This window comes from Salmo salar, chromosome 13 (genome assembly GCF_965601325.2).
Source record: "Salmo salar chromosome 13, fSalSal1, whole genome shotgun sequence".
NCBI classification, from domain to species: domain Eukaryota; kingdom Metazoa; phylum Chordata; class Actinopteri; order Salmoniformes; family Salmonidae; genus Salmo; species Salmo salar.
The window spans coordinates 43,147,950-43,168,174 of record NC_138303.1 but is presented as its reverse complement, the minus strand read 5'-3'; the positions used below and the strand labels follow the sequence as shown (position 1 = coordinate 43,168,174).

At 42.3% G+C, this 20,225-nt stretch overlaps 1 protein-coding gene and 1 pseudogene across 15 annotated transcripts in view; both read left to right on the top strand.

The window, feature by feature from the left end:
- hoxc10aa (homeobox protein HoxC10aa) overlaps positions 1 to 5,855 on the top strand; it is an 88,138-nt gene extending 82,283 nt beyond the window's left edge. For 10 of the 14 annotated variants that reach the window (XM_045692202.2, XM_045692203.2, XM_014135576.3 and 7 more), the window contains 2 exons: positions 319 to 1,006; positions 2,477 to 5,855. In XM_045692202.2, the coding sequence (XP_045548158.1) occupies positions 547 to 1,006; positions 2,477 to 3,189 (1,173 nt within the window). In that variant the 5' untranslated portion in view covers positions 319 to 546 and the 3' untranslated portion in view covers positions 3,190 to 5,855. Of the gene's footprint in view, positions 1 to 318; positions 1,007 to 2,476 lie in introns of those variants that run through there. The other 4 variants (XM_014135578.3, XM_045692204.2, XM_014135580.3 and 1 more) reach the window with 3 other exon arrangements.
- A 6,805-nt stretch (positions 5,856 to 12,660) lies between these two features.
- LOC106567302 (homeobox protein Hox-C1a-like) lies at positions 12,661 to 17,853 on the top strand (annotated as a pseudogene). The gene is made up of 3 exons (XR_014379940.1): positions 12,661 to 12,702; positions 12,868 to 13,443; positions 16,709 to 17,853. The product of XR_014379940.1 is annotated as a homeobox protein Hox-C1a-like (transcript).
- The last annotated feature ends 2,372 nt before the right edge of the window (positions 17,854 to 20,225 follow it).

The following is a 20,225-nucleotide window of genomic DNA, read 5'->3' as shown; positions in this document are numbered from 1 at the left end:
TGATATAACCTACCAGGAAAGTTTTAAAAAACGAAGCAACTTTCATTGCGCTGGATTTCCGTTCGAATTCTTCCTGGTACTGGTACTCTGTAAATAAAAAAAAACGAATAGATATTTAGTTCCAAATGATGCGTTCAGTGCGTGCCTCTTTTTCTGTCTTTCTCTCTTACTCACTCACTCACTCACTCTCTTACTCTCTCTCTCTCTAGCTCCCTCTCTCTCCCTCCATCTTCCCCTCTCTCGCGTTCTAAAACTGCATACATACACTGCTAGTCCTCTCATACTTTTCATACACTAATTAATTGTTTTCATCCATAGGTGAAGAAACTCGTGCTTATTGCAATGCTGCCTGAAGAATCGGAGCGGGTTCCTCCAGCGCGATTAAGTTCCTTTCGGACGGTTTGCAACTCCAGCGCGCGACTATTGGAGGACGGCCCCACGTGACTTCACGGTTTACCCCTCTGGTAATATTATTCAATACAGTCATAAAGCTTATTCAAAGTCTTCTGCATAAAGCTTTTACATTTACGTTCGTTGTAAAGCTATATGTTTAACATGCAAAAGTGCATATCTTCCCAACATTCAGGGCGTACCCATAGTTCTATTTATCAGAGTGAATTTGATGAAGTGCACCCTGCTAGGTCTATGGACCAGCACCAGTCCCTTCTCCCATGTCATCTACAGGACGAACACAACACTGCAACCGAACCTGCTGGATACGGCACCGGACACAGTGAAGGAGGCCACGCGCCACAATTCCGAGAGATTCCACTCTTCCAGCGTTCATTCACCTCTTCTGCTTGTATCAGCTGTACGCCGTACCCGACTGACCCGTTATGGGGCACCCCGGACCCGGTGGATACCCGCCATGCCAAGGGCAAAGCAGGCGTCAGAGGCAAGAGGTGCAGTGCATCCACTTACTTCCTCTCTCCGAGGCATCTCTTCCCCTGGATGAGAGAAACTCGGCATGACCTAAACCAGAGTGCATCTGACTCCAACGAATTAGGTAAATATAATATCATATTTTAATATAGTACAGTGACATAATGATGAATGTGCATATGACTGTCCATATTACCCTAGCCTATATCTGCATTTACCTAGTCTTCAAACGTATTTTATCAGAACATTGCACACCTTATAATTTTGGTGCCAAAAGGACATTTGTGAGTAATGACTTGCTCACATATTAACATAGAAAGAATAAGTATTAGGCAGTAGTTCTTGTTTTAACCTTTATTGACGTAATTTAGAGTTTAGATGTTGCCTATAATTCTCTTTTTATTGACCAGAATTATGCTATACCTACACTTTTAGGAGAAAAAAGTGCTTTTTAGAACCTAAAGGGGTTCTTCAGCTGTCACCACAGAAGAACCCTTTGAAGAACCCTTTTTGGTTCCAGAAAGGGTTCTCCCACCCTCCTTTTCTAAGAGTGTATATACACATATATATGTCTGTGTTACATTTGAAGAAATTTGAATAATACGTTTGAACAACTCCTTATGTTAGTTCTCAATTCTATCACAGGATCATTTCCTCCTAAGTAGGTCAGATATCCAGGTGTAAACTGGGACTTTAAACCCTGAATACAATAGTTACTGATAGGATTGTTGTGGTTGTTTCCAGTGGGGGTCCCAAGGCACTCTTTAAGTGATTGAGTTGACAGGTACACTACTGCCGTCTGTAGATTTGATTAATGCGTAAGACGATTCCCTTAAACCAACTTTCTCAAAACACCACCATCTGAGAAAAGCTGTAACTGGTCCCTGTGTTATGTCTCAGACACTTGCAGTACATTATCAGCAAGGTATAGATGTGTTTCTCTCTTAGGCCCATGTGACAGGTCTCTCTTGGGTTAGTCATGAACCCAAAGCAATTGCTGCAATTAAGGAGAGAAGAAAGCTTTGAAAGAAACACATGTTGCCCTTTCCTGCAGTCAATGACCCAAAGTCCCCTCTTTGGCGTCATGAGTGGAATGTTATTAATATTTATCATAATTTCATCATTAATTTAAAAAAAACGTTTTTTTAAACGTAAATCCGGTGGTTTCTATGTCAAATAGTGTTGTTATAATTCAGTCTTCTGTGATGTATATAAAGAGTAATATTGGGATGCAAACTCAAAATGTAATACATTTCAACTCTATATCTGACATGGTCCAGGTGTCTTCTTTTCTTAAGTCCATAACCATGTGTGTGAGGTGTATACTTTTGTTTTAATGTAGATGTGTTTAAGACTACCAAGAAACACTGTGTGACCCTGATTTAGTCCACTGCAGTAAAAGTTTAATTGACTCCAGAAAATACACTTTATCCCAGGACACTTTACAAGATGCCTATTAGGATTCCGAAGTCCCTCAGTTAAGCTTTTCCCTTTTTACGCGAGCTAGGCGGAAGCTCGCCTGGGTGCCCGCTCGCTGACTTTTAATTGACTGCTCATTTACATGTTCCTTTTGTCATTTCCCCACGTGATTCAGTGTGCAGTCGTAACGAGGCTGGTGGTCTCCCAAGTAGAGGAAGAGATGGAGGGCGAGGCGGAGACAGAGACAGAGGTAGAGACAGAGGGAGGCGAGCGAGGACGGCGTTCACCAGTACTCAGCTAGTGGAGCTGGAAAAGGAGTTTCACTTCAGCCCCTACCTTTGTCGACCACGCAGGCTGGAGATGGCTGCGGGCCTGAGGCTCACAGACCGGCAGATCAAGATCTGGTTCCAGAACCGACGCATGAAATACAAGAAGGATCATAAGGAGGACAGAGGGACAGCGACTGAGACACCGTCACCGTCCCTCTCTACCGCTTCACACATGCCATCCCTCAGCCCAAGGTCCTCTGTTGGAGTTGGGTACTCAGGATTCAGAAGTGCTTGTCTGGTGAGAGGGACTCGATCTCCAAACCTTCTCCTGGTTAATTATGATCGTACCCCTGCGTCGGGTTCTCACAGTAAGGCCAACACCAGTGACTGTTTATGTGTTACTCCCATGGACCTTCCCCAGCTCACCACCGGAACTGCGCCTGCCTCTGATAGTCTGCAGTCAGACCTTACGGTTGTAGACAGCGGATGTTTGTGCACAGGTCTCTCCAAACTCGCCCCAGGGCACCTATCCTCTTATGTTGACAGTGACATCAGTGCATATTTCAGGTGTAGAGGATGCCTCTTAGACCTAGAACCCCCTACACTTACTCACCTGTAAGAGCAGGCCTTCGCCACAAACCTAAACGCCTAGACTTTCAGTCATTTGCGTGTGTATCGGTGGTCAATTCAATCAAAGCAGCATTGTGGAGGCTAGCTTTCTTTCAACTTTCTGATCGTGGCTCACTGAAGAATGCAGATGTATTACCTATAGGGTTTCCAGTATCCTTCTAGGTTTCTAGTCCAAAAGCGACCACTACTGCTCCCTCTGTCGATGTTACACCTTGTGGCAAAATGTTCTCTTTTTATCAAAACTGACATGATTTACATAAGCAATAAAATCCTCAAAGACATTCTGCTACTGTTTTGCATGTCAAATGCATGTTTTGAACACATTATCAATCCGTTTTGTATTTTCATGTGTCATGTAATTGGCTTGTGCTTGTCGTCTATTTAAATCAGAGAGGAAGGAATTTTACTTTGCGGTATAGGTATCACGTGTTATGTTATGATCACGTAATGATCCCGACGAAGAAGGTTTGTCTGTCGAAACGTCGGTTATTCAATTATTGCATCTGGCCTCCCAGAGTGTGAGGCTCTCCATTCATTTTTCAAGTGTTCTACTCCTCTAGCCAGCACCTCGCCTAAACAGGTGTTCTACTCCGCTAGCCAGCACCTCGCCTAAACAGGTGTTCTACTCCGCTAGCCAGCACCTCGCCTAAACAGGTGTTCTACTCCGCTAGCCAGCACCTCGCCTAAACAGGTGTTCTACTCCGCTAGCCAGCACGTCGCCTAAACAGGTGTTCTACTCCGCTAGCCAGCACCTCGCCTAAACAGGTGTTCTACTCCTCTAGCCAGCACCTCGCCTAAACAGGTGTTCTACTCCTCTAGCCAGCACCTCGCCTAAACAGGTGTTCTACTCCTCTAGCCAGCACCTCGCCTAAACAGGTGTTCTACTCCGCTAGCCAGCACCTCTCCTAAACAGGTGTTCTACTCCGCTAGCCAGCACCTCGTATAAACAGATGTTCTACTCCGCCAGCCAGCACCTCTCCTAAACAGGTGTTCTACTCCGCTAGCCAGCACCTCTCCTGAACAGGTGTTCTACTCCGCTAGCCAGCACCTCGCCTGAACAGGTGTTCTACTCCGCTAGCCAGTACCTCGCCTGAACAGGTGTTCTACTCCTCTAGCCAGCACCTCGCCTAAACAGGTGTTCTACTCCGCTAGCCAGCACCTCGCCTAAACAGGTGTTCTACTCCGCTAGCCAGCACCTCGCCTAAACAGGTGTTCTACTCCGCTAGCCAGCACCTCGCCTAAACAGGTGTTCTACTCCGCTAGCCAGCACGTCGCCTAAACAGGTGTTCTACTCCGCTAGCCAGCACCTCGCCTAAACAGGTGTTCTACTCCGCTAGCCGGCACCTCGCCTAAACAGGTGTTCTACTCCGCTAGCCAGCACGTCGCCTAAACAGGTGTTCTACTCCGCTAGCCAGCACCTCGCCTAAACAGGTGTTCTACTCCTCTAGTCAGCACCTCTCCTAAACAGGTGTTCTACTCCGCTAGCCAGCACCTCGCCTAAACAGGTGTTCTACTCCGCTAGCCAGCACCTCGCCTGAACAGGTGTTCTACTCCGCTAGCCAGTACCTCGCCTGAACAGGTGTTCTACTCCTCTAGCCAGCACCTCGCCTGAACAGGTGTTCTACTCCTCTAGCCAGCACCTCTCCTAAACAGGTGTTCTACTCCGCTAGCCAGCACCTCGCCTAAACAGGTGTTCTACTCCGCTAGCCAGCACCTCGCCTGAACAGGTGTTCTACTCCGCTAGCCAGTACCTCGCCTCAACAGGTGTTCTACTCCGCTAGCCAGCACCTCGCCTAAACAGGTGTTCTACTCCGCTAGCCAGCACCTCGCCTAAACAGGTGTTCTACTCCGCTAGCCAGCACCTCGCCTAAACAGGTGTTCTACTCCGCTCGCCAGCACCTCGCCTGAACAGGTGTGCGTTTCTTTCGCATCCAGAATAATCCTGTAAGTAGCGTAACGTACTAGCGATCAGTTTTGTTTTTTTCAAGAGCTCCTAATGTGTCGAATAATTGTGGCGGCCATATCTGTACATCAGAGAGAAAGGAATATTACTTCGGCTGTAGGTGACGTTGTGTTAGGCCATGTTTTGTGTTCTTATCATTAAATAGCTGTTCGTTTGTGTGAGTTGTGTAAGAGTGAAAACACAGAAGTATATGTTCATAATGAATTAAGTTCTTTTTTTGTTATATATGTGTTTGTGTTGAAGCTAGAATCCTTCCTTAAAACAATATCAAAATGTCTCCCTGTCCCTGTTTCGCTAAAAAACGCTAAGGGATGGGGCTGGAGAGATGTAACCACTCTCAAATTCATAAACAGCGCTATGGATGCAAGGACGGACCATCCATGATTTCAAATGTATAGTTTTAACCATGTTTTGAGGCTATACAGTGTTTGTTTACATTTACATTGTTGACAAACATTGGATTAAAACAAGCTTATACTTTGTGTTCTGATGGGTTCTGATGGGGTACGACTGTTGAACTAAGCTCATGAGGTTATAAGTTATATTCTTCAAGAATCAACGGGTATATGTCATTAATCTATAAATCAAAACTGGATGCAGAAACTAAGGATCATAGCTTTAAAAAAAAAATACGTATTTGATACTGTTCTTGATTAATGAGATGTTTAATAAATGCATTTGTGGGAAATCAATCTCAGTGGAATCATTATCTTTATTCATTTCTTATTAGAATGACTTCATTCTCCAACAGCATTTTATTGAGATTAAAGAGCGCATTCTACTTCTGGAAAACAAGTTTTGTAATGAAATTAGCCCATACTGTGGAATAGATTCAATAAAAACTCTGTGATATTATGTTTTCATGTTACACAATCTCTAGGCACCACTTTCCCTGGCTCCTGCCTCCTATTTACCCTACATTAATCATGGAGACAAGGCAGTGTTTCCAGCCGTCCAACCACAGGCTCTCAACCCACTAGACATCTTGACAAGAGCTGATGCCGCCTCTCTTTCAGTCTAAACCCTCTGCTTTTCAATTGCTTATTTGAAGCAGGGTTTAGGCCCCTTCATTCTCAGAGGATGTGTTTGTTGCATGGCTCAGCACCCTAGTTTACAGCATCTAGTAGGACTATAAGCCACGCTTTCTACTTGTCGTTACAGACTGAGAGAGAGAGAGAGAGAGAGAGAGAGAGAGACAGAGACAGAGACAGAGACAGAGACAGAGACAGAGAGAGAGACAGACAGAGAGAGAGAGACAGACAGACAGAGAGAGAGAGACCGAGAGACAGACAGAGAGAGAGAGAGACAGACAGAGAGAGAGAGAGACAGAGAGACAGAGACAGAGAGAGACAGACAGACAGAGAGAGAGACAGACAGACAGAGAGAGAGAGACCGAGAGACAGACAGAGAGAGAGAGAGACAGAGAGAGAGAGACAGACAGAGAGAGAGAGAGACAGAGAGACAGAGATTATACAGTAAATGCCAGCAGTGTTATCATCAGATATTTATGACCTGGAACCTTCTGGACTCGACAATGCAGTCTGTCTAAGATCAAAGGTACAGTGTGATGAAAACGATTGAATCAGGACACAAAACAGAAGATGCATACTCAATATAAATCAGAGAGGGAGAGAGAGAGAAAGAGAAAGAAAGACAGAGACAGAGACAGAGAGACAGACGGAGAATAGATTAGAGAGGAGAGAGAAGAGGAGAAAGAAAACCAAGAGACTGAGTGAGAGAGAGAGAGCGAGAGAGAGAGAGGGACTAAATTGCAGGCAGCAGTGTTGGATTCTTTGCATTCTTGTGTGTGCTGTGTGAGCAGACGTGATTTATGGTCGTAATACAGAGCATTAAATGAGGCCTGGCCCGGCATCTGAAGAGCTCTGCTTGTTCTGCTCTGTTCCATCCTAAACAGTCAGCTTTTAGACATTAAAAACCACACGCACCACACTAAGCCATGCCACTACAAACACTCAGTGTCATTGCAGAATATGAAACAGAATCCAGGGTTGAGAATGCATTACATTATACATTCGGGAACTTGAGGTCAGATCCCAGCAGACTAGTAATCCAAACCAGATCATAGTTGATGTTTTTTGACAATTGGTGGTCACATAAACAAAGACAGACTGCCCATAAAACGTTCAATGTGAGATCATTCTTGGTGACCCTCTCTTGTCTGTGTTGTTATATTTTCATTTTGCTTATTTTAGGCCAACAAGTAGGTATTACAGGTATTATAAATGCATTATACTCTATTCCTCCGATGATAAACAAGACACTGAACTTCACAGGTGGCCTTTAGCCAATCAAGTACATTTTACAACCGTTAACCTTATCATCAGCCTTTACACTCTCTCTTTCGCTCTCTCTCTCGCTCTCTCCCTCTCCCCTTCCCTCTCTCCCTTCATCCCCCCCACCCTCAGCAGTACGTCACACCGTTCATGCCCCTTTCCAGCTGCTTTTTTGTTAAGTATCAATTTCCTGTGTCAGCTTTATGGGTTGTATTTATATGTTCGCTCCGTGGTGTGGAACGGAGCGAGGGAGAGCATCACTCAGGTAGATGGATGACAACTCACCTGGTACTGCTCATCCCTCTCAGGAATTTGACTTCCTGGTTAGCTAGACAACTGTTACCGTCATATTAAAGCATGCGGCTATAAAGATCAATGACGTTTGAAATACATCCCAGTTAAGGATGATCGGTGACAATGAAAAGGTAAAGCCACCGATAAAAGTGTGGCAGTCGAGGGAAGGACAGAGCAAACTGAGAGAGAGAGTCACTTACTGTACTTCTGCTGTGGTCCTGTGTGGCTCTGTTGGCACTACAGCAATGTTCAAGTCCTAGAGGAATCGCATGCTGTACAAATTGATTTGGTTAAAAACGTATTCTAACTGGCATTTACAGTATATCTGCCACTAGAACAAATCTGACCGATGAAATGAAATTGTAATCACACCAATCATCATGGCTAAATGCCAACCCGTTGATCGTCATTGATGGTTCAGAAAGGACAGCAGATACGATGGACAGACCCAATGGCTTTATTATACAGCTTCAATGCATTCTACGGTAAAACCTGAAATTAAACACACAGCCTTTTGTGTCACAAAAATTCTTTACCCTTATTCATGTCCACGATAAACGTTTTAAGCTCTAAAAACGTCTAAATGCCATGTGCTGTCTCCTCATTCTCATTCTATTTCCCTGCATTCATTGCAGTGTGAGACTGAAGACAGAGGCATATGGCAATGTGCTGCTATGGTGAACACACACACGACACACTCCCGCTTCGTGTTGAACCCTGCTCATTTCCCGCCAGTAAGAACTCCGGAAGGAAACCGAGAAGTGTGCACAGCAGCTGGCTGTGGAACGGTGATGACGGATGCTTTGTTGTCATGGTGTTTGGCAGACTGCCTGCTGAGCGCCTCGCTGGGCTCCTAGGATTTGTGAAGCATCATACACACATATTCTGGTGGCGCACTAGTATCTATATATTCTTGGGAAGTCTGAGTATGCCAAGCCAGCGCTGTAGGCTGTGATTCGCTCTATTATCCTCTCTGTGGGAATGTGGTTACATACATCTTAGATGAGCCCCTCCCCCTGTCCCTGCAATCTCTCCCTCACTATAACGTGCCTCTGTCCCTTGACCTGGAAAAGACCACAACTCAGGTTATGACTGCTGAGTGACCCCCACTGTACAGATTGCTGAGTGCCTCGCCACGTATATCGCCTAGCTGGCTTTTACTGCTCCTGTTTGTCATCTTGTGGACCCCACTGAGATCCCCGCCACAGTATAGGTCGCCCAGCTTTTACCGCCCAGTCCCACACTGCATTAGCGGCCGACTGTGACCTCAGGTTGGTGGTGACAGTCATCTGTCATCGCACGGTTAATTCCCAGCGCTCCCAGGGTCGAGAGATGACAAATAATGAGTCTATGACGGTGTTCCTGGGTTAGACCAGGGCCTCATCGTGTCAGTGTCAGCACTGACACCACGCTTCAGCCTGCAGCATCATTACCGCCACTGTCAGCAAGGTGTGTGTGTGTGTGTGTGTGTGTGTGTGTGTGTGTGTGTGTGTGTGTGTGTGTGTGTGTGTGTGTGTGTGTGTGTGTGTGTGTGCGTGTGCGTGCGTGCGTGCGTGCGTGTGTGTGTGTGTGTGTGTGTGCGTGTGTGCGTGAGTGAGTGCGTATGTGTGTGTGTGTGTCCGTGTCAACAGGGTGAGGGGTCCATACAAACCTATAGGAGATAATCCCATCCATCCAGGCATGGCCACCATGATCCCTGGGCCTCTGCAGCTCAGCTCCTCTATTGGCGACAGATCAGAAAGATCAGAGACTGGAGCAGAAAACAAATGAGCAGCATCAGTCAATCAATATTCTTTCTACCTGCTGTCTGAGATAGACAACCTCACCAATAGCGTTGTTTACCTCACCTCCAATGACAACTATAGAGACAATAACGCCATCAACAAGAGGATGGAGGTATGTGAAAATGTAATATGCATGTTATAAGGGCACATGGAATGGATTGTACAGGGTACAACAAGGTATTTTAGGTTACGCATCCAGAACAACACGTGGTGTTTGACTTTATCGCCAAATTGCATCTGAGAAGGGTTTTGTAGGAGTGCATAATTTTAATGAGGCATGTGAAGCAAAGTCCAAATCTGACATCCATGCAGGATGTTAAATAATGCAGTGAGTTGGTTAATTTATTTTGCAGAGGGAGAAGAGGTTTAGGATGGTGGTATTGGCTGCTGGTTGGTTTCATTCCAGCTGTAAAAAAAAACAAAAAAAGGAAATGTTCTTTCTCCATTGTTAACATTAGCCCAGATTGTTCAGCATCATCTGTCCTGGTAAATGTGTCTGTTTTGGGGATACAAGCTGTTGAGAGGGAGAAGGAGCCAACACAAGGTTCAGAGGACTTGTTTACTTCCTAAGGTCAGCGTGATAATATCACTCCTGTTGCCAGGATGTTTACAACCAGGAGGGTGTTTAACACACTTATTTTGAAATATATGCTAATCAAACATATGCCACTGACTGAATATATGCATGGCTGCATATTTTTTTATTTTTTTATTTTCGGATTTTTTTATTCGTTGGTAACTGGGTTTATTAACTTTTTTTAATTAAAGAAGTACGTGTATTTCCATAAAGGGAGAGGAAAGATTCTCATGCTAGTTGTTTTTAAAAAATGTTTTTTTATCATACTCCCTTTGCTGAAAGCCATTAGAGAAATACAATTTCTAATACCTCCACACAGGTCTTCGATCGACTGCAAACAAATTTATATTCAGGCGGTAAACAGAACGCTGCGGAGATTTATTTATTGAGTGTAGGGGAGAGAAACAAGCTAGCGCGTGAACCCTGGGTAACCTCGCACGATGACAACAAGATGGATAAGTGTAGCATGCAAATGCACGGAGGGAAGGGATATATCGCACTCACTCATTCAGCACATCGCTGCCAAGAGAATTCCATTAACTCCCCCAGCTGCGACCGGGTTTGTGGGCTGTTGCCTATAGAATGTTGTATGCTTTTATAGGCCTAAATTGTTGATTATATATCATTGTTTTGTAATTACTATTGTGGAGTTGTGGATAAATATTGTGATCACGTTAGTGATATGGTCTTTGATGGAAAATAATGTTAAGGTAATGATAATAATTAAAACAAAAATTCAGATGCAAATAGAGGTTAGTTATTAACAATAAAACATTATTCATATCAATTTCTCTCCCCTACAATAATAATAATAGCAAAAATGATATGCCTAATAAAACTAATTCATATAATAATAATAATAATAACAATAACAATAATAAATGCACGATATTTCCTACAAATAATAATTACACCATTTTAAACGGATTACATTTACGCTTGTGAAAGTAAAATATGTTGTGTATTGTGATGTTGGTGTACCGGTATATGTAATATTACACTCCAATTGTATAGCAGTCAATACTATCCACAAATGTATTTGAAGAAGAACAAAACCAAAGATCTTTGGATTCACCACCCACTTGTCTCACCCACCTCAATATCTGGACTCAACAGACATGCTACTTAATCAATAACGTTGTAATTACCTGTATCTCTAAACACTTGTAATTCCTTCAAATAATTCCTAATAAAACTGCACGCCTACCTGTAAATTATTCTTCTTAAAAAAAAATGTAGGAGCTAATACTAACATTTTTTTCACACGTTGTGTTATTTAGTTTCTTAACATGTAGCCTAATCTGAATAGATAAAACTTTAATGTAGGCAATTAAACAGATTTAGCTCTCCTTAAAGTGTAATAAAATGAGGATGAGCGTATAGGCCTATGCACGTAACTGGGAATTATAGCGGCCGAACAAAATGTAATATAAAGGTTGTTGTTCAATTTGCACTGTCACCATTTCCTATGCCATCTAATTAAAAATGTAAATACATTTTTAATGGAAAGAAGAAGGCCGGCTGTATATATAATATACATGAGATGGAAAGATGTATCGGAAATAACATCGCTGAGCCTGCATTTGCAATATTGACATAGTTTGATAATTCATAGTTCTATTAGTTTATCTTCCCATTTCATAAAGCTAACTGTGAACGTCCATATCCACCTGTCTCTCAAATGCAAAACTTTTGGGGTTTGTCCACGGAGCTATTTTCCTAGTTGTTCGGAGACTAATTACAGATATGCTGCCAGTGAACAGCTCAACAGCCACTGTCACGACCTTTGAACCCATTAAGTGTGCCTTTCACATGACCCTTAGCCCTGCACTGAACGCGGCCACTGCTGCTGAAGAAACCGTCATCGCAGGATAGCTCCATAAGACCCTAACGCCAATGAATAGACTGTATCCACTTATAGTCTATCCAACCTATAGTCTACCTTCCTACTAGTTCTTTTTAGGCGTTTTACATTATGTAGGCCTATTCTAATGAACGTCTTAGGACAATATTGGCAAATATTTCAATCCAGGACCTGCAAACAAGTGTTGTTATTGTATTGGCTTGTACCTTAAAAGCAGTTATTGAAAAACAGCTATAGGCCTAATCGTTTTGGTAAATGATAACAACATATCTGGCATGATGTATACAGAGTCACAAAGTTGGTAGATGGAGAAGGCCTGCAGCACTGTGCGCGTAAAGAGGAACATGCCAATCTGCCGTCATTTTACCTGTGCCTGTTTTAAATATGAGCGGTGACACTTTGATGAATGCCAGACATCAGAAGCGTTGGTCCATCGTCTCAGTGAACTTTCCTTACTGTAGGCCTACTTGTTCCTCCATATTCCAGTCCTCCATATCCCAGTCATAAAGTGCCACTTTATGTGTCCATCTTACACGTAAATATTTAAACGGCCCTGTTTGAGAAAATAAAGTGACCACGAATGATGGTCTGCACTGGCATTGTCTGCTGTACCGGAGTCCATTCATTTGGCCACCCCAAATGAGTCTACAACTTGCTTGGCTTGGCTAATCAGCGGTGTCCCGGATGGATGACAGAGATGTCCAGCTATTGGCCAAGACCAAGAGGGCACGTCATCTCCATCAATCAGAGATCGACTTTCTCCAGGGCATGCCCATCTGACTGTCCATGCATGGTCGCTGTCTTGGTCCATCCATGCGTTGTTGGGTGTTAGCTATAGCTACTTGTCCATGCGTTCTACGACCGTTTGACCGGTCCAACGATTATGTGTAGGTGAATTCATATCAAGAGTTAGCGTGTAATGGGGAGGGTAGCAGGGGGCTACCGACCAGGGGAGGTCAGGATACGGGACTTGGACCAGATAACTTCTCCTGAAGTTAGCGCTGGCAACTAAGGAAAAACTTCAGCAGAGATTGGCAGGGAATATGAATTGCAACACAGTTAACCATCTTTATTCGAAGCCAGTTCTGAAACGGACTGCACGTTAAGTCAGCTCCGGGTCTGCTCAGGCTCAGCCCTCCCTTAACACAGAGTCAGGGCTTTTCCACCACGCCACCGGCTTGCCTCCACTACTCTCGTCTCCCCTCCTACCTCCTGGCTCACGAGCACGACTTCCCGGACTTGGATACTCCTCTTCCACACACAACACTGCGACTGAGGCGCTGGCGCACCCCGAATTCGGGTGTATAAATGCACACATTCAAATCTACACTCATGATGGGCCTAAGATTCACTTTGCTGTTGTGGACAGTGGCTCTCACTCGGACCCCAAGTGTAAGGTACCTTAACTAAGTCACAGGAGCAAAACCTTTGAGTGGATGAAAGTAAAGAGAAGTCAACCTCGGACGGGTAAGTTTTGGACATGTCGTTCACGTTCCCATTTGGAAAGACGACAGCTATCTTATTGACCCAATAATTTGTAAAACTTGATTTGTTCTTGATACGAAAACCAATAGCAAGTCTTTAACGATGTGTGAGTACTGTATCATTAGTTACCAATTAGTTTCTACATCTACATTTAACGTTTGGTAAACCGTTATTGATTACTCGTCATATGTTGAAAAGTAGTCTGCAACAATGTGCCATAGTCTCAAATCGGCTTCTGTATGTAGGACAGTGCTGTGCTGTGAGAAAGTATAAGCTAGGCTACTGTAGGCTACTGTACAACAGGCAAAACAAGTTTGACGTGTTTTTGTGCGTAGCTGAAGTTTCGCAAAGTCGGTCAAAATGATCAACTACAAGACAAGTATTTTATCCGCATTCATGTAGCCTATTGCACCAAATGGCTTCAGAAATAAATACATAATTATGAACTTTTAACCAAAGTTAATAGGCTATAAAATATGAATAGTATAACTGAACACTTAGAATTCCTGAATCAGTCAACCACAATAACCATACAGTAAGTGACATTTTACCTATGCATTCATCAATTCTACCCAGATTGGAAAAATTGGGATGGACTGGGGAAAAGGCAGGGGACGCTGGGCCAGGTGTAGTGGGTCTATACACAGTATAGGCCTGCCTCTCTGTACCTATTGGGGCACAGAACAGGAGGGAGGTATTTCTAGAAAATAATAAAATAGTTTTATTCTATCCACTTTCATTTGCATCACTGTGCTCTGGAAAGGCAGCATGACCTGAGTGTTCAGTGTGCACAGGTAAGTTTAGCCAAGCTCACTCCCAAAAACGTTAGAGCTCTCTGCTCATTGATTATATGTCGGTATAGTAATGAGAGCCTTGTGTATTGATCTCAATGCCAAGCACCTTTACGTGTTCACCTTTTGACCATAATCATAGTCACATATCATCAGTCCACCAACAACACATCGGTCTTTACTGTGCATTCAGCATATACTTTCTGATTTCATAGAAATGAGATCGTACTTACTAAAAACTCCCGTAGAATACTTGCAGTTTCTTGACTTTGCCCATTGAAAGTAATTTATCATGTTTAAAACGACCAATAATCCTTCTGTGTGACCCCGATTTAGCCCACTGCAGTAAATGGTTAATCAAAAATGGCATGCCTTCTTTGTTACCTGTCTCGGAGACATCTACAATACAACAATTTCTCATCCAATATGTCTTGATTTATATTGATTGTTTTTTGTTGCTTTCCAGGACTAGTATCCATGTCCTCTAGACAGCGTTTGTATATTACTGTCTGATGGCTTTAAGCTATCATACAAACAGCTGGGTAGATATAGTATAGACATAGCATCATAAGAATGATTCTCAGGGTTGGAGTATATCTCATTAGTGCTACATTCTTACCAGTAGTATGATTAGTGAAAGCAGCAGCAACGTTTTTTTTTCTGGAGGGTGTATTGTCTTGGCACGAAAACAAAGCATCCCTATATTCTCTCATGCATAAAGGCCTCCGTACAACCCGTCTGTAAGTTGATCTGCTGGTACAGTGTATATACTCCCAGTGCGTCATTCTTCAATTATGCTCTGACAGCACCTGAATTACTGTGGGCAGGATGCCCAGATGGCTGAGGCAATGAGTATTGATCCTTTTCCTCTTGATTCTCTCTCTTTCTCTCTCTCGCTCTCTCTCTCTCTCTCTCTCTCTCTCTCTCTCTCTCTCTCTCTCTCTCTCTGTCTCTCTCTGTCTCTCTCTCTCTCTCTCTCTCTCTCGCTCTCTCTCTCTCTCTCTCTCTCTCTCTCTCTCTCTCTCTCTCTCTCTGTCTCTCTCTGTCTCTCTCTCTCTCTCTCTCTCTCTCTCTCTCTCTTTCTCTCTCTCTCTCTCTCTCTCTCTCTCTCTCTCTCTCTCTCTCTCTCTCTCTCTGTCTCTCTCTGTCTCTCTCTCTCTCTCTGTTTCTGTCTCTCCTTGGCTAGGAAGGAATACTTTCCCTCAACAGCTTGCCCTGTTGGCTGGCTATTTTTAAAGCGTGCAAGTCATTCCTCAAATATTTTCAGTTTGATTCTTTATTCCTCCTGGCCAGCATCAATTCTATTATCTTAGAAGTCATTAATCAGAATGTACATGTGATGTTCTATTCCTGAGAGCCCCTGTGCTTAATTACTTACTGTATTGTTTGGTCTGTGTTGGCCTCTTCATAGTCATCAAAGGCTCTTATTCTAGGTTATAGGTCAGGTAAACGTCTCCTTGACATTCTCCTTTGTCTAAAACATGGATTTCAAGACTTGTTCTATGAGCTGACGTGTTTAAGAAGCCTCTTTCTTTATAGCCTCTTCATTCCTATACATTTCCTATGAATTATGATAGAAGTTATTACATCCAATACCTGGCCTTATTGAGTCCATGGTACAGTACGGATACAGTACCAGTCAATTGACTCAATCATGAAGAAATACAGACAGCCACCTATAATCACCATAGACAGATACCATGATGGGGTTGGTATCTCCATCACTGATGGACAACAATGTGTTATAGTGTTAAATTAGTTCTGAGGAAATTGTAGACATACATTTTTTTCCAAACAATCCAACACCTATAATCAATGTTTCCTAATACTGGTCCCGGAGACCCAAAGCGGGGCACATTTTGTTTTTATTCTAGCTGATTAAAATGATCAACTCATCATTCATATGTTCTGATTTCAAAAAGGTGTGTAGTGCTAAAGGCAACAACAACAAAAAGTGCTCAGCTTTAGGGTTCCTGGACCAGGATGAAGAAACACACCAGGCTTGGGATATATCTGAATGTACAGTTTCATCACACCTACTCTAGTCCCGAGGATTTAGTGAGTCAACTGTTTATCTGGTTTTAGTCCAGTGTTCAGTGTGCGATTAGTGCAAAAGCCACGACGGTTACTTTATCCCTCTCTCTGAACCATAGCTGAATCTTGGACACTGCAACAAAAAATGTAACTATTTAGTGCCACGTTTTTAATTCCTCATTGCCATCCAGTGTATTGATCTCAATACAGATACACATAACCAATTAACTTAATGAATATATTGAATAGATGTTTTATAAGTCATTGTGTAATTACTTTAATCCACCTGAAACCTTCCTTCATCTCTTTCATTAGATAAGATGACTTTATGTTGCAGCCAGCGTGGTCTCCAGGGTCAGTTTCAGAAGCACTTTTATGCTCCTTATAATAATGCTATATTTGTGTTTTAACTGTCTTTTCAGCCAAGATGCGCATGGCCTGTGGATTGAGTATAGTTGCACGGGGGTCAGTATGGACAGAGGAGGTGGAGGTAACCACCGATGGGTACCAAAGACCAACTTCACCACAAAACAGCTCACGGAGCTCGAGAAGGATTTCCACTTCAACAAGTACTTGACGCGGGCCAGAAGAGTGGATATCTCGAGCGCCCTGCAGCTGAGCGAGACGCAGGTGAAGATTTGGTTCCAGAACCGGCTCGTGAAACACAAGAAATGAACGCGCGAGGGCCTTCTTCTCCCCGTGGCCCCTTTGGCGTCCTCGAGATGCTCAGAAAGCTCACGCTCCAACGACTTGGACACCTGACCCGACCTCGTGCTCTCCCAAACAGCAACGAGCAGAGGACCTGTCTCATGCGTTACAAAACAAGGTGTGTAGGCCTAAAAATAGTCACAGTGTCACCAACCTGCAGCTGGTTTGATTCTCCGTTTGGAGGAATTTTAGTTAGCCTAATTGGTTAAATCAGGGTCATGTTGTTTTGCACGTAAACCACAAAAGCAGGGTACGTTTTGTGAACTCAAGAATGATTTATTGTAAATGTTTGACTCGGTGAGTCTTAATTTTAGAGGCGCGCATGTTTATTTTCTGTATTTATTGAACCATTATTTTACTAGGCAATATAAGTCTACCTGAGACTTTTAATTGGAGTAGGCTATTCAAGAAGACATTTGAAATGTTCTCCAGTGTCAGCTGTGGTAGTATAATGATTAAGGCACTTTATGAGTTTATACCAAATAACATGAGTTTAATCAGACATAACTATTATTATAATATGAATTATATGTATTTGTTTATTTATTTATTTGTTGAGTTGTTATTTATTATAAATTAGCCTACATGTCATTAAAGCAGCATTACAATCATTTTGTAGCCAGCTCTTTCTTCGGAAACAGCCCACCTGAAATGTTCTTGACTAAAAAGTATGTACGTTTCTGTCAGGGTTTTCTCTTCTTTTAAAAGGTGAAAGAAAATCGAATTCATCCTTTAAAAAAAAAGCACCATGGCTGAAAACTATTTCCAAAATAATTTACAATATTTTTGTCAATAGCCTATCTACAGTAATAGATCTTGTTGTCACAAATGTGGAATAAATGAACAGTTATTTGAGTTATATTTATTATTCTGTTTAGATTTTTCATGTTCTTGAATATGAATAATTGTTGATTTGATCTTTCCACCTCTATTCAACATTGTTGCTCTCTTCTCTTCATCTTTCTGTATCTCCTGTTTCAATCTTTTTGTTTCTGTCCGTTAATGGTTTGAATTATACCGCGAGCGCCAAGGGATTCATTTCGCAATTGACTGATAGATTTATTGACTAACAGGTTTAGTGTATTGATCAACGTTAATCCGACCATTTGAATCAAACATTTCAACGCATTTCAACGGAACTGTAAATGCAAGTTAATTGTAGAATCCTTTTCCCTTAACGAGTATGCTAATAGCCTCGTCATAAACATACATCAAAAAATAAAAATCCACTTGTGATCACTTCAGTTTCAACATGTGTTCAACAATAAAACGCTATCTAAACTGTGATGTTCCCCTGTAAATCAACCAATACATTGACTGGGCACGACGCCACTATTCCACTGAAATGCGTTCGTTAAATGTTTGTTCACATGCCTCATGAAAACGTTATTGACGGAGTAACAGGTTATCCGTGGTGTTAATACAGGGCCTATAGTTAGTCACGTTTAAAATTAAAACCATGGAAGGGATGAATCCATATTATTTTCGGAAATATCGAATAGCCTAGTTTAGTTGATTAGCTTTTTGCATGCGCGTGTTAGGACTATTTATCACCAATAAAGATGTTGCAAGGCTGAAAATTACAAAACATTTGGAAGCACGGAATTACTTGAGTTACTTATGCTCGGAATTACTGTAATTATTTATTGTAAACTATTGGCCTACTACTGACCGATGCCTTCCTTTGAATTAATTACAAGTGTAGAACATTTGACATATTTTGGGATTTTCCATGCATAGTTTTATATGAATGAATATGCCACTATTGTATAGGGTTATGGAAACATGCACTTAAGCTTGTGCAAGTCGTGCTAATGTTTGCAGTTACTCCAGAGTTCAACTCTGACCCCGTGACCTTTGTCTTGCCTTCTGACGACGGTGACCGGTCAGTTAGTCAAGGAGAGAAAGATGATCCTTCATCTGTGTGACCTTAGACTCACAAGGGCTCTTTGGCTTTTTCAAGCAACTCCGTAACACTTTTGTTCAAAACAATATTTCATCCCGCATTGAAATGGACCGAGAAGAATAGAATTATATAGCCTGATTGAGTAGGCCTACTAATAATTGTACTGTTATTATTGACCTGTTAACAATGCTTATTATAAAATCTAATTGTCTAGGCCTGTATTGCATTTTATTTGTTGTTACATTGTTATGGTCCAATTTCACATCGACATTGTCTTTACTCTGTCTGCTCTTTCATTGCATGTCAACACTTAATCGACAAAATCTTATTGCCTCTGTCTAAAACGTTTGCAAAATTGCTTCCTACAGCCATATCTTTTTTGTTCATTAGTTCATTCGTTTTCACCTACAGGAACGTAAATGAACTATAAAATGCGTGCAGACTTAATTCATTAAAAAATGAAGTACAATGTCCTTCATGGCTTATGGCCCTGAAAAAGATGAGCTTGATTGAATCAAAGGGAGGATAATTGTAAAAGGCAGCGCACTGTACCCAATGTATTTTTATATTTTGCGCTGTCATTTAAAGTCATTTAAATACACACCATTAGTTCTGCTTCCTGCAATAAAACATGATGACCATATTAGGAACGCTTGACAGCGTCTATAAGTGATTTGGTTTTTAGCAAACAATATAACAGGATGTACCCACTACAGTGTGATGGTGATGACGCTTCTGATGTACGCGATAATGATTATGATTGTGATGGACTGATATTTGACTTAATTAGTTGAGTTTAATCTAGTTAAATATGCACCATTATCTCGTGGACACAGAGGCTCAGCTAGCCATATCTGTTCTTAAGCACCTGTACAAATATTTGTTCTAGTTTTCCTCTGACAGGTTCAGTGTTGGGCTGGCTGCCTGTCAATTGATGAGAACACCTTTGCGTTTCTGTCGACACTGACATTTCCATAGTTTGAAACCATTCTTGTCTGATGGATCTGTACTCCCCTTTCCCCGCTTTTCCCAAGATGCACAGCTCCCTCATCACGGTGACACCTCTGTCATGCACTGACACAAGTATTAATACAGGTTCAAAACTATTCAAAACTTGCATTCATAAGGTTGAACCCAATCAAGTGATACTGTAGAGCCTTGAGTTTTTCTGGGAACACAAGGCTATAACAAGAGCCCAGAGTTTATTCTGGTTATAGGAATACGTACAGATATTCTTGTCCTAATGCATCCTATAGAATGAGATGACTGATTGATTCAGATAAATATTTTGCATTACTTTTGCATTGACATGCGTCAGTGTGATT